This window comes from Trachinotus anak, unplaced genomic scaffold (assembly GCF_046630095.1).
Source record: "Trachinotus anak isolate AG129_WGS33_773 ecotype Australia unplaced genomic scaffold, CSIRO_AGI_Tana_v1 ptg000002l, whole genome shotgun sequence".
Lineage (NCBI taxonomy): Eukaryota > Metazoa > Chordata > Actinopteri > Carangiformes > Carangidae > Trachinotus > Trachinotus anak.
In genome coordinates, this window is record NW_027273853.1 from 22079911 (window position 1) to 22093729 (window position 13819).

A 13819-nucleotide genomic window follows, 5' to 3' on the forward strand; every position below is an offset into this window, starting at 1 on the left:
CCCCTGTCCACGCAGCAGCTGCCAAGGCTGGATCCTTCATGCAGGTTACACAATGTACCCAAACATGCTTCACAATAGCTCACTTCAGATATGATAAAGGGTAAAGAGGATAGTGTCAAGGTTGGTAACTTTACCTGCTGGAGCCACAAAATTATATTTGACCTGAAATCTACTGAAATGTAACATGGCCATGTTTTTCTGGCGCCACCAGTAGTGTGCAGCAATTTCATATTGCTCTTTTAATTTTTCTTTGCTCTTTAAAACATCTATTTTTGCGCCTTTTTATGAAAGGCCATCGTGTAGGGCTTTGTGATATATCACCATTTTAAGGTATATTGATATATTTTTAAGTGAGATATATGATGTGACAAAACATTTTATATCGATTTGATGTTGCATCACATAATCTGTTTCTTCTGTAAGACGATGGCAGTGTTTACATCACTCGTCTCACACACCCTTACGTGCAACCTCGCCGCCCAACATCTGTGCTGTAGCAACTTAGTGGCTGCTGTAAATTGTAGCATCTGCTCATAGTCTGCATATGAGGTGTTTTGGGGACATTTGTAGCTACAGGAAATAACATGAGTTATACTTTTACCCTCTACACTGTGGAGTCTCTGCATGCACTTTGGTCACACGCCGCACCACCCACCACCATCATAAGTAAATTCTCAACCTGTGGGAAACACTGAAGACCTGGTTTGTGAGAAGAAAAACGGTGTTTACATGTTTATTGTTATTTGCACAGCTGTGTGTTTTGTTAAGCAGGAGATGAAAACCTATAATTGAACATCACCATTCAGCCTAAAAACACAGAGATATAATTTTTGGTCCATATCGCCCAGCATACCCATTGGGTTGAAAAGTTATTCAAAGAGTACAGATGCAGTAACTTTTAGCTTCTAATGATACTCTAGCACTTAGGATCCTCCATCTTTTCTCTGCATTTGCCCCTCATCCCATTTGACTTCCACTGTGTGGGTTTGTGGGAGTTGGTCTAGCCATGAAGTCAGCAGGTAGTGCATACACATTTGCATTTGCAATAGGAGGCCTGTATGTAAGTGTGGTTAAGTAAATATTTGTGTTCATAGCAAGAGTTCACCACACACTCATCTAAATGATTATGTCATTTGAATCCTAGAGCAGTGTGTCTGTCTTTCTTGGAGTGTGTGTGTGTGTCAGTCAATTTGTTTGAACATCGGGTTATCAGGAGTGTGATTTGCAGGACACAGTGTCTCATCTCTAGTGCTTATATTATATAATGGCTGTGCTGAATTGTTACCATAGTGAAGCTGTTAAAATGCTGGCCTCACCGCAGTGGGTAGGAGATTTTTTTTTTTTGTTGTTTTTTGTTTTAACTGCTCTGGGGTTTTCCCTGGTTTTTCCAGAACCACAGTTAGTCTCATTTCCAGAAATGTGGCTTTGATGCAAAAAGTTAGTTAAAATTAAGCTTGTCTTAACTCATATAAAGGTACAATCTGAGATCAAAATGTAAACTAAATTATAAATGTAGTTTTGCATCCGTCACTCCCAGATGAAGTGGAACTGATAATGTTTCAGGTCACATATCCAACACGGATATGTTGGATATCCACATCGGATCTACTTTCTTCATGTCTATTGATGCTGGTAAAGGTTTGTAGAGTATAGTGTGCCTGTATTTTAAATTAGGATCACATGAGAAACGTTTAAATGCTTAAGGCCCAGTGCTAAAAAAAAGAATTACTGAGCCTGTATCAATTAGTATATAGCAAACACTGAAGGTTTAGGTCACCAACATTGTCATAATTAGAGTGAATGCTAATTAGGAGTGTTTATACGCTCACTGAGGACTTTTTAGGAACCAGCTTATTCATTTAATTATCCAATCAACCAATCATGTGGCAGCAGTGCGATGCATGAAATCATGCAGATACAGATCAGACGCTTCAGTGTATGTTCACATGAAAAATCAGAATGGGATAAAACGTGATGTTTGTTTGTGGAATGAGAGTTAGTGCCGGCTGGGCTGGTCAGAGTATTTCTGAATATGCTGATCTCCTGTGATTTTCATGCACAACAGTCTAGTTTATGGAGGAGAATGGCCAGACTGGTTGCAGCTGACAGAAAGGTTATGGTAACTCAGATGACTACTCTTTACAACTGTGGTGAGCAGAAAAGCATCTCAGAATGCACAATGTTGTGGATGGGCTACAACTATAGAAGACCACATTGGGGTCCACTCCTGTCAGTCAAGAACAGAAAAAAAAAAACTTGACAGTTGAAGACTGAACGTATGTAACCTGGTCTGATGAATTTCTGATGAGGCAGCAGATGGTGGGGTCAGAATTTGGTTTCAACAGCATGAATCCATGGACCCAACCTGCCTTGTGTCAACAGTCCAGGCAGCTGCTGCTGGTGGTGGGGGTGTAATGGTGTGGGGAATGTTTTCTTGGCACACTTAATGCCAGTCAATCACGGTGTGAATGCCACAGCCTATCTGAGTAATGTTGCTGACCACGCGCATCCTGTTATGGCTACTTCCAGCAGGATAATGCTCCATGTCACAAAGCAGAAGTCGTCTCAAACCGGTTTGAACGGGAAAAAATGTTTGGTGAACTTCAGTGACCTCCCCAGTCACCAGATCTGAAACAGTACAACACCTTTGGGATGTGATAGAGCAAGAGATTGGCTGCATGAATGTTCACCTGACAAATCTGCAGAAATGATGTGATGCAATCATGTCAACATAGACATGATTCAAACAACTTGTGTAATCCATGACGCAAAGAATTGAGGCTGTTTTAAAAGTAAAAGGAGGCCCTACCCAGTATTAGTATGGCTGTCCTGATAAAGTGCCCTGATTCAGTACAAATCTTGATTGAACTGTTTAGTCTGTTTAGTTTTTCTCTGTCAGTGTAAACCTGACCAAGAGGAGTTATAGGCCATTGTACTGCTAGTGCTACTTGCCTCAGGTTGACTCCTCCTGTCAGTACACTCCTATCCATGTAGCATGCTGCCACCTTAAAGGAGTAAGTTGATTGGCCTTTTCTGCCGTTTTGGTTTCAAGTAGCAGTGCGTTTTTTAATATGCTGAACATTTTAATTAAGTTCATCACTGGATTAAGTTTGGATTTGTGGTGGCATATGGGTGTAGCCATATTTCTGACTCACTAGGGTGACACTGGCTCAGGTGATAGCATGCCCAGATCCTCCTATTTACATGTTTACAAGTGTTCTCAAGTTAGTCAGGATTTAAACTGCCATCAATTGTTTTCTTCTTTAGATTCTGATAACTATGTATTCCACATGTATTATTTCATTTATCGACCTGTGTCAACCTATTAGTCCATAGAAAAGCAAATAGAATCTAGAATTATTCTATGTTGGGCCCCAGGTGTTATTGTTGAGCTGCAGTCATGCAGGTGCAACCTTCAGGCTGAATTCCTGCTTAGTCACCTGGAAAGTTTTTGTGTTTAAATTGAAAATACTGTGAGGTGGTAATATGAACTTGAACTCTATTGAGTTTGTAAGAGTAACTCTTGTAGATAGACAGCTCTGGCAGAAGCTATTCAATGGTTGTCATGCTCTAATGTGTTGTTGCCATGGTAGCGTGACACAGCAGGGCCTGGTGAGGTGACTGTTCTGTCCTGTGGGGGCTGGTGACGTAAAACCATCTCCCTCAATGAAAACGGAGCACTGGGCCATGTGAATAATTCAGCGAAGCAGATCAGGTGGAAGGAAAGAAGACTATCGCCTAAGCACGCTTACTGATTTGTGGCAGGTTGTGTTAGGCTTTCTTTATCCAGGTGTGATTTCTTTGTCACAGCCATTAAGTGTTCTTTCACACCTGCACCTAGTTGCATCACAATAGTATGTGTTGTTAGACATCTGTTCAACTGTCTGATTTGGATATGTCTTCACCATGTTCTCAACATTGAAGTCAGATCCTGAGTAACCCCTTACATCTAACCTTGGGCCAGTTTTGATGACAGGCTCACACTGTTAGTTGCGCTCCAGTTAAAAAAAAAAACAAAAAAAAAAACAAGAGTAGAATAAGAATCTCAATCCGACCAGGGACTTTTTTATTGGTTTGGGAATTAAAACAGTGGAAAAGACATTCAGCAGTGTCTGTGGATTTATGTTGTCTGTGCTGCTTTGTTCTGAAGGACAGTAGGGAGACACGTGATGACTGAACTCACATCTGCTGTTAGGACTCATGTAATGCATTCTCTCCTTTCCTTCTATTAAGCATTTCATTTTTTAAACAAATATTTTTGGTTATGACCTGAGTTTGATGTTTGATAGTGAAGACTCAATTTGGCCTTGCTTTTTTTTTTTTAATTTAAGGTATGCATAATTTGTCATAAACAGTCACTATTCACTTTGAACTGTGGATTCAGGTTCAGGCCTGATTATATTGAAGACTAGTTAATTTTTATTATTGATTTATTTACTTGTTGCTTGCTTGCCTCATTGACTCCTGTCATGTGGCCAAGTCCTCCACCCAGTTTTCCTGGATCACAGCGGCCTTTTACAAGGAACTGTTAGGTAGGCTAATAGTTGTAGTCATTGACAGCCCTCAAGTGAAATCAAACATTAGTATATTAGTCTTAAAGAGCAGCAGTATGAATAGAGACTTAGAATTTGTGTTGGAGCTTTACCAAGAAAGGACTGGAAAGGATGTTTTTTGCAACATGTTTTATTAGTGGAAACATTGCATACAAGATTAAAAGGTCCACTGTTTCTTTTTTTTTTTTTTTTTTGTATTTCACAAATCATAGGGAACAAAAAGAAAGGAAAAAAGAATACAAAAAAACAAAATGCACCCCAAAATCCAAAGACCCATCCACACAGGCAGTTTAATGGTTTAATGTTTATTTAAGTAAAATTCTTAAGTACAATATAGTACAGTTTACTGTAAAACTACAATCTGGTATCAGTTAGACAACAGGAGGATACAGGAGCAGGTGAATGAATTCGATTGACCAGACAGGTGAGTCTGATTTAGAAGGCAACACAGACAGGTTGTTATAATATCAAATGAAAGGTTCCCTTTTCTTAGTGAAATTACCATCACATCATCTAAAAGCATATTTAATTTTTCCAAGGCTCAAGAAAAACATCACATCCTTTAGTTGGGCAAACAGAGGAGTAGATTTGCATGCAAGATATGATATGTGATCATCATGGATCAGCTTTGTGTCTGGTGTAAAAGCACTGGGATCACATGTCCTATACTGTGACCTGTCTCCTCATGTTTAACACCACTCACAACAACCTAAACACACTTGTTTACCATAGTTATTTCTGTTGCAGCAGAGTGTTGACCTTACAGTCTGCAGCGTTTGTTCTTGTCGTAACGGCTACTCTCCAGTGTGACTAGTTAGTTCTGGAACCTGGTCTGGCTGCCAAACACCTGTGGGTGTGTGCGCGGGTTTGTTAGATGTGTGTTATGTGATGAGCTGTTACAGCTCTGGAAAGCTGGGGCCAATGCTGCCGCTTTATGACTATGCCAGTATAGCTGGGAGCAGCAACACACACACACACACACACACACACACACAGAGTTCTCTTTAGGTTTATTTTTTGTCCCCTATAATCCCCTTTCCCACAACTATGTGTGTGTACATGTTTGTTTATTGTTGTCATAGGCCTGTAATGGACAACTATACTCTGAGCCTGTGTTTGTGGACAATATGTTTTATTTTATTTATTAAATCAACCAGAATGATCCCACTGACAATTCTGACAACACTGAAAATCAGGTAACAATGTTATGGAGAAGGTTAAACAGTTTATCTGTTCATCTTTTAGCAGCATAATGTTAAATGTACTGGTCAGATCTTGCTGTAAGACTTTTCCCTTTCTCTGTTTTCTTACCTCAAACATTGAGCAACAGCAACAGCTATGGATGTGATACTAAAGTACAGTTAAAACCAAAACCTTCTAATCTCTGTTTCCTCTTCTTGAGTTAGCTTAGTACATTGGTTTTAAGTTTTTGTAATCTTGAGCAGTTGCCTAATTTGCCCTTAGTTCATCCTAAATGTGCAGTGTAAGCTAAGCGATAATAATGTATTATTGTTTGTTGCTAGTAGTTGTTTTAGTTAGTAGTTTACAGTAGTTTGTTCACTTATGGTATTTTAATTGTATTTATTTTCTCTTTTCTCTGTAAATATCATCAGAATGTCTTATATTCCTTTAAAAGGCGTTTTATTTGTATTGTAACGGCCTCCTGTTCCGGTGTGTGAACAGCCTGTTGTTGGTGGACATGTTTCTCTTTGGTCAAATCAACCTTTGTTTATTGTAACACTTAAAACTGTCATGAAACTCGGAAAACCACAGTCTTTGTCCCTGCTTTGCAGGATGGTCTTGTAAATGTTTGAGGCAAGTCTCCCCCAAGGCTCTTTTTCATATTACATAACTTGACTTCTTCCTCTTGAAGGAGCAGTAGGAAATAGCAGTGTAATTTCCCCCTCTAGGCCAAGAGGGGCAGAAAGCATCGCCTGTGCTGAATAAGTGATAGACTTGTGTATCTACACGTATGGTTGCATAGATGTACATTTGTTCATAGTCATACACACATAGAACCATGAGCAATGGCCCCATTGGTAATACTGTTACATTATGGTCTTGTGTCTGGTTGTTGCTCGGCAACAGTCATTTCCCTTGTGGTCATCATAGCAGTGGTTACTATTTGCAGCACTGTTGCTCAGCTGCTGTGTCCAGGCTTAATAGCCCATTGTTTTCATACAGTACCTCACACAAATACTGCAAGATTACTAGTCCCATTTGAATTGCATAAGTGCTTTCGTCGGAAGAGATTAGATTTAGTTCTTTGTTGCAGTAACACTGCATGCACGTCATATGGGTGTAATGTTCAATGTGAGAGCCCAGAATATCCTTGTTGTTGATGAGACCATAATTTCTTGTACAGAAACATGTAGTTGTGTTATTCTTAAGCCTTATTCAAGTTTTTCAACTTGGTTTCTTTACAAAGTAAACATAATTTAAGAGGTAGAACAAGATTATATAAAATATAAAATCCACTGATGATGAGACGAGTGGAAATGTGTGGCATTTATTCAGTTATTCAGAATCTGACAAAGGTGGTACCCTTAACCACTACGTAATTAAACACGCTTAGAATTCACACATCTGTGACCTAGACAGTCTAATAACTCATCAAATGTCAGTCGTATGACAAATTTTATAATGTATTATTACAGAGCATTGCATTTGTTAGATGAATGCCACGCATCACAGATCTTTTTTCAGTGCTTAAAATATACACTGGGGTACCAGAAAAATAAACATCTATTTAATGGAATTCAGCACAACATCTCCATTATGAATTCTCTCTATATTCAGTTTTCGTTGCAATAGGTGTTGACTAATGTCTGTTGTCATTTTGGAGGCTGTGGTATGTGGTCTTGTTGCATTTCACTGAAATGTTACCCATACTTCTCGTCAGTGACACTGCGTAAGTTGAGCCTTAGGATGGTTACACTGGGTATGTTATTTAATATTAATCAACAAGGACAACATCCGTACAGCTAAATGTTACCTTCCTGTTTTTAACCTTCCAAAAGAGTAACCACTGAAGCATTCAGGTGTCAGACTCTCTTATCAGTCCCCACAAATCTACCACTACTTGCTTGTAATTATGCTTCATCAGGTGTTTTTCCTGAGCACCACCCTGAAATGCTTCTGCTGTTGGATTCATGTTTGACAGTGATGAATTCCATGTAGTGCTTTTGTCATTGTTGACATGTTAGTGCTTTTGTAGCAGTGGCTGGGAAGTTGAACACTGCCTTGCTGCCATATTTTTTCTATGCAGGTAACACTATGGGGTAGTAATAGTGTTTATTCTAAACCTAGAGTCACTCCTTGTATTTTTTATATAGTTGACAGGGTTTGTGCTACCAACTAAGCTTTTGTACCTTTTGGCTCACCAGACACATTTACTGTTCACTTTTATCCCATCTTAGTCTATCCAACAAAAACTGCACACTAGATCCTAGCACTGTCTCTCTGTGCAGTCACACACATGTTGTCCTCCAGGCTGTGGCCGCGTGACTGGTTTCTGATTATACATGGTGACCAACTCCAGACGTAACCTTTTCTGCTTCTCTTTTCTCTCTGTAGGGCTCCAGAGATTATTTTGGGCCTGCCATTTTGCGAGGCCATAGACATGTGGTCACTGGGCTGCGTGATAGCTGAGCTCTTCTTGGGTTGGCCTCTCTACCCTGGAGCACTGGAGTACGACCAGGTAACATTTCCCTCACACTCGCACATGTACAAGAAACACAGGCTACCATATCACTCGCTCACTCGCTCAAGGAGAGACCCTAAAGAGAAATCCCCTCGCCAGAGGAGAGGCAGTAAAGAGGAGAAAATAAACGGAAAGAAATTACATTTTTCCAAGATTAAAATTTTTGAATTCACTGTGCTGTATTTTCCCAGTAGCCAAAACTGAACAGTGTGCTCATTATATAGTTAAACCTTTATTTGTTATTGCTCCCTGATCTCTCTCTCGCTGTATGACTGAAGTCTAACAAATCCAGCATGAAATTCACCTCATACTAATCTGGCCTGAGTGAATCAGGAAATTGTTCTTGGCAGTGTGTGATTATCTTCCCACAGGGTTGCGCGGTCTAAACTGTACTGCTGGGACTCTAAATGGAGTCCCCCGGCGAGGGAGAAGGAGCATGGGAAAAGGCCCACATCACATTCACAGACAAGTACAGGCTTACCCTGTCTTTGACTGTAGGCATCTCTGTGAAGATCAGAATCAAGCCCATCATGTTTTCAATGTACAAGTTTATACATTTTGAAAAAGGGAAAACTTAATGGTATTGTCATGTCTTGACATTTATTATGTTGGGGAAAAAAGAAATTTGACCTTTTATGGGCATCTACAAAGTTCTCCAAAGCTCTAACTTGTATGGTTTTCTTTGCCAAACTAAATGTTTGAAATTGGCTGCATTTCAATAGTACACGCCAGCACCAAACGTTCTCATTCATTAACATTTTTTAAAGAACTGATGGCTTGTTTGGTGGGACCCTGTTTAATGCCCGTGCATGCATCTGATTTTGGAGGGTTTTTTTTTTTTTTTTTTTTTTTTTGGGCGTTGTGTCACTTGTGCATCCAGCAGCAGCTAGCAGTTTGAACAATCATCAGTCAGAGATTGTGGCGGATAGAGCTTCGCTGAGCAGTGACAGCTCTGTTGTATCATAGGGCCATGCCAGGACGCACTCTCACGCGTGCACATTGATCCCCCAAAAGCATGCAGTGCTGTGCCAAGGCTCACTGCAGTTCCACTCTACACAGCAAAATGTATTTATAAACATAAGCCTGATGGTAGACATGTGCACACACGCACACACACACTGTGGTGAGCGTTCAGTGCACCATCAGCAGGTTCTCAGTCCAGTGCCCTCTGGCCAGTCAGTGTGTTTGTTCTGGGCTGTAGACATGTGCACGTGTGCTCATGTGCACGCACACTGAAAAACCTTGCTGTAGGATTTCCATTGGTCATGGAATTTCATGGAGTATTTTTTTTTTCTTTCTGAGGGGTAATCAAAATAGGGCAGACCAGAAAGTTGAGTAAATTCTTGGGAATTTACAGATGTTCACTTCATAGTGACCCATGATAAGAAGTATACCAGGTTTTAGTTGTGCTGGATTGGCCGTAATCTTTGAATCAAAAAACTAGAAAAATAACAACAAAAAAAAACAAACAGGAAGTAGACATCCATTTTTATAGTCAGGGAGTCAGTCAAACTGAGCCATGTCGTTTTGCATCATGACATCGTCATGATTGGAACCTCCAGTGAAAACATGTAATGAAATTGCATGTTTTTATTCATATCATATTTTTAGTTAAAACAACAACTCGTGCAGTAGACTTTACCATCTGTGTCAGGTGAGAAGGTTTCGAGTTGTGTGTGTGAGAGAGTAAATGTTATGGATTTATTGATCACAAAAACCCCACCAGGGTTCTGTGGTGCTGTGAAGCTGTGTGAAATCACACCGCCTGATATGTTTGACAGTAAATGAAGCTTCCTATTGAAGCTGTGCTGTGACTTAATATGTTTCTTTAGAGATAGAGGTCTCTTTGTTGCAGTTATCCTCTCCATAATGGTCGAAAATGACTGGTTAGATCCATGGTGCCGGCTGTAGTCATAAAGTTCACATTCAGATTGAGACATTTCAATCTGTCTCTTCAGTTCAAGTAAGAGAATTGAAGACTTGAAACTTTGAGGATACATGTGGAGGTTAAGTGCTGTGTCTTAAGCCACAGCTCTTTCATCGTAAACTGAATCTTCAGTGCTCGACATTATTTGTTAGTTGTGCTAAGATTTGCTAACAAATATTGATGACCTCTGACTCCCTTGCCTGTGTTTGGCTTCTGTACTGCATCCGCCTTGGGCCTGTGAAGTGCTCGAACTATGTCAGTTTGGCAAAGCACTAAAGGTTGAAGTGCAGGAATTTAACATGCTGTATTAGATAACGGGATACTTACAGTAGTTGGACAAATCCAGATCTTGGAGTATAACACGAGTTTAGATGTTGCAGATAATGTAGTGCATCCTTTTGATTATCAAAAATAGTCTTTGGCCTACTTAAAACCCTGGTCTTAAAAAAGGCAACCAGTTTTGGTTATGTAGTTATAATTTCTCTCTTCTCTCTCTCTCTACCTTTACCTCTATAATCTTCTCCCATGCATTCTTTACCTTAATCTCACAACATTTGATTTTTGACATTTTCTGCTTCTCCCTTGCCCTTTCTCTGCCTCTTCCTCTTCCTCTTCCTCTCCGTCTCCTGTCACTCTCTCCTCAGATCCGGTACATCTCCCAGACTCAGGGCCTGCCTGCTGAGCACCTGCTCAACAAGGGGACAAAGACTTCTCGTTTCTTCTCCAAAGAGTCAGACTCTCCCTACGCCTCCTGGAGACTAAAAGTACCTGCACACAAATCACACAAATATGTACACATACAAAATGCTTGCTATATGCAAACATGTTCTAGACCTGCAAACACAATGCACACATTCTCTTCTCAACCACACATCAATGTCACTGATGCAGGTGGTGGGGAGGACACAGACACACACAGATGAATGATGAAATTTGAACTAAAAAAAAGCAGGAAAAAAAAGCAGAAGCTATTCATCGCAGGCTCTTGCAGTGAGAGAAACTGTGTGAAGCTGCAGCGCTGCCTTCCCAATAGGAAACAGCAGCCTAAGCTTTTCAAAACAGGCCAAAGCCTGCACACCCTGAAGAAATAGCAAGGAAATGTGAAACTGTGTTTAGACTACCTGCCAGGCTGACTCCAAATAAAGTTTAAATGAATGTGAGACTAATATTTATCTGTACATGAACTTCCCAGCAAGATCCCAACTTCCCAACGTTTTGACCACACTAATTTGCCTGGGAACACACGTTGTTTGCTCTCACTGCCTGTGTTAATTTTACTTAATACTTTGACCTTTAATCCCTTATCATTTAAACTTGACAAATCCAGTACAAGTGTACAACACAGAGATGCAAAAAAAAATCTTTACCTACTCTATCCACATACTTGAGATTCTTCACCTTAATACTTGTGTTCTTCCTCCAGACGACAGAAGAGCATGAGAAAGAGACAGGACTTAAATCCAAAGAGGCCAGAAAGTACATCTTCAGCTGTCTGGATGACATAGCACACGTGAGTACAGCCAGTGCAGTCCAATTTCAAAATTCAGATTCATACTGTGCTGAACAAAAATGAGATGTAAGACATATCCAAAAATTATAGGCCAAGTTCAGGCACTAATGTGATTCACAAAAAATGTTCATTTCATGATCAAATCTCAATAAAACATATTGAAACCTGTCAGTTTTTCTGCACAACACTCATATCAGCTGTTTCAAATGCTCCTGTGTTTCTTAACTAATTGCAACATGAACTGTTGCTCATGCAGTGTTTTCCTGTTTGCGTGCTTCCATCCATTAGGTGAACTTGGTGCTGAGTCCTGATAACAGTGACATGCAAGCAGAGAAGGCAGACAGGAGGGAGTTTGTGTCTCTGCTGAAGAGCATGCTGCTGATTGATGCAGAGGACAGGACTGTACCTTCCAATGTCCTCAATCACCCCTTCCTCACTATGACTCATCTGCTGGACTACCCACATAGTAACCAGTAAGGCTAATGTTTTCATTGGCAAATGCTTGTTTGTTTTCTGACTATTTTGTTTCTCCTTGCTGTAGTAACAGTCAATGCACAAAGGAAAGGCATAAACACAATTTGGTTGAGTGTAGTGTGATCTCCAGTCATACAATTTTCTTCCTCCAGTGTGCAGTCATCTTTCCGAATCATGGACTTGTGTCACAACCGGCACACCAATGCAGTTTTTGACGCTCTCAACCAGAACACCATTCATTTCCCAAGACCTCCCGTAGCCCCCACTGCCTCCTCTGGCCTCCCGCTGGGTTACAGCAACATACCAGTCCACACTCAGGTCAGTTTGTGCTTGCCACGTTTTACTTCCCTGTTAGTCAGTGCCTCAGTAATCTTTTATGTCAGTGCTGCAAAGACGCCACAGTCAGTTTTTTTTAACTGCTGGCAATGCCATTGAGCCTTTAAAGTCACTAAGTCTCATTAAACTTGGCAGTGGCTGGATTATTTTGGTTAAAAATTATGCCACTACACATAATCTCTTGGTGACGCCCAGTTTTTTCTAGACAGAGACATAAATATATGCCTATAAATATGTGTAATCCTTGGTTACATAATGTTTCAGTGAACTGTTTCTGTACTTATGACCTAATGTTGCCCTCTCCTGGAGAGAAGGTGCTATAACATATCATGTCCAAATCATGGTCTTGGTGTTTGCGTCACATGTGGCACTGCCAGTCATTGTGCTCAGGTGTTACTCCTAATCTTGTTGCCATGTCTCTACTGTGTTTTTGTCTCTCTTCTTTGTCATTCACTTCATTTCTTCTAAATCCCTTTTCTGATGACTGTTTCACCTTTCTCCTCTTTATTCTCCTGTCTATTTATTCCCCTCTGCTGTCCTCCTGTCACCGCCTCCCTGTGCTCCCTGTGCTCTATTCTAATGCAGACTATTACACAGTCGGCTCCCTCCGTGTTGCATCCAGGAATAGCTCTAACAACTGGGAATGGTCAGTTTGGGTGCAGTGACTCGTTCCCACCTGCCCTTCTTATTTGTCCTCCCACCATGCAAGGTATTCAGAGACTTCGTATTTGGAAGGCATCACTCAGTTCCAGTATAAATTAACTAACTGTTAATGATTATGCTTTAACTTCACAAAGATGCTATTAAACTTCACCACAGCCTTTTTCATCTGTATTAATGACATATGGTTATTTTATGCTTTATTTTAAAGGTAACCTTAATCAACCAGCAGGGTATTCTGTTCCCATGGTAACTCAGGCCCCTCCCATACAGCCCCTACCTGTGAGGCCTGGTGTAATAGCTCAGGTAAGACACAGATTCAGACATGGTTTCTGTAGACATGTATAGTAGCACTCTGTTGAGGCTTAAACCGTACCTCAACAAACAAACTGTTAGCATGCAAGTGCTAACAGTGTCAGTAAGTAGAAATGTAGATGATCATACATCATTCCCCATTTTCCTTCTCTGTCCCTGTAGCAGGCCTGGTCTAGCCGGGGGCAGCAGCTCCTTGTCCCAGCAGCGTGGCAGCAGATGACTCCAGTTGGTCCTCCTCCCTCTCACCCCCCTCCACCACCCCCATCCTCTCTAACCAGTGACACCACAGCTGGCCAACAAAGGATCAGCGACTGGGGGTGAGTCACCAAAGTCTGACTCAT

At 40.7% G+C, this 13819-nt stretch overlaps 1 protein-coding gene across 3 annotated transcripts in view; it reads left to right on the forward strand.

The window, feature by feature from the left end:
• hipk3a (homeodomain interacting protein kinase 3a) overlaps window positions 1-13819 on the forward strand; it is a 32034-nt gene that overhangs the window by 7354 nt on the left and 10861 nt on the right. For 2 of the 3 annotated variants that reach the window (XM_071506224.1, XM_071506230.1), the window contains exons 5-12: window positions 8130-8253; window positions 10828-10947; window positions 11607-11693; window positions 11982-12166; window positions 12320-12485; window positions 13089-13212; window positions 13375-13469; window positions 13641-13795. In XM_071506224.1, the coding sequence (XP_071362325.1) occupies window positions 8130-8253; window positions 10828-10947; window positions 11607-11693; window positions 11982-12166; window positions 12320-12485; window positions 13089-13212; window positions 13375-13469; window positions 13641-13795 (1056 nt within the window). The remainder of the gene's footprint in view (window positions 1-8129; window positions 8254-10827; window positions 10948-11606; window positions 11694-11981; window positions 12167-12319; window positions 12486-13088; window positions 13213-13374; window positions 13470-13640; window positions 13796-13819) is intronic. The other variant, XM_071506238.1, reaches the window with a different exon arrangement.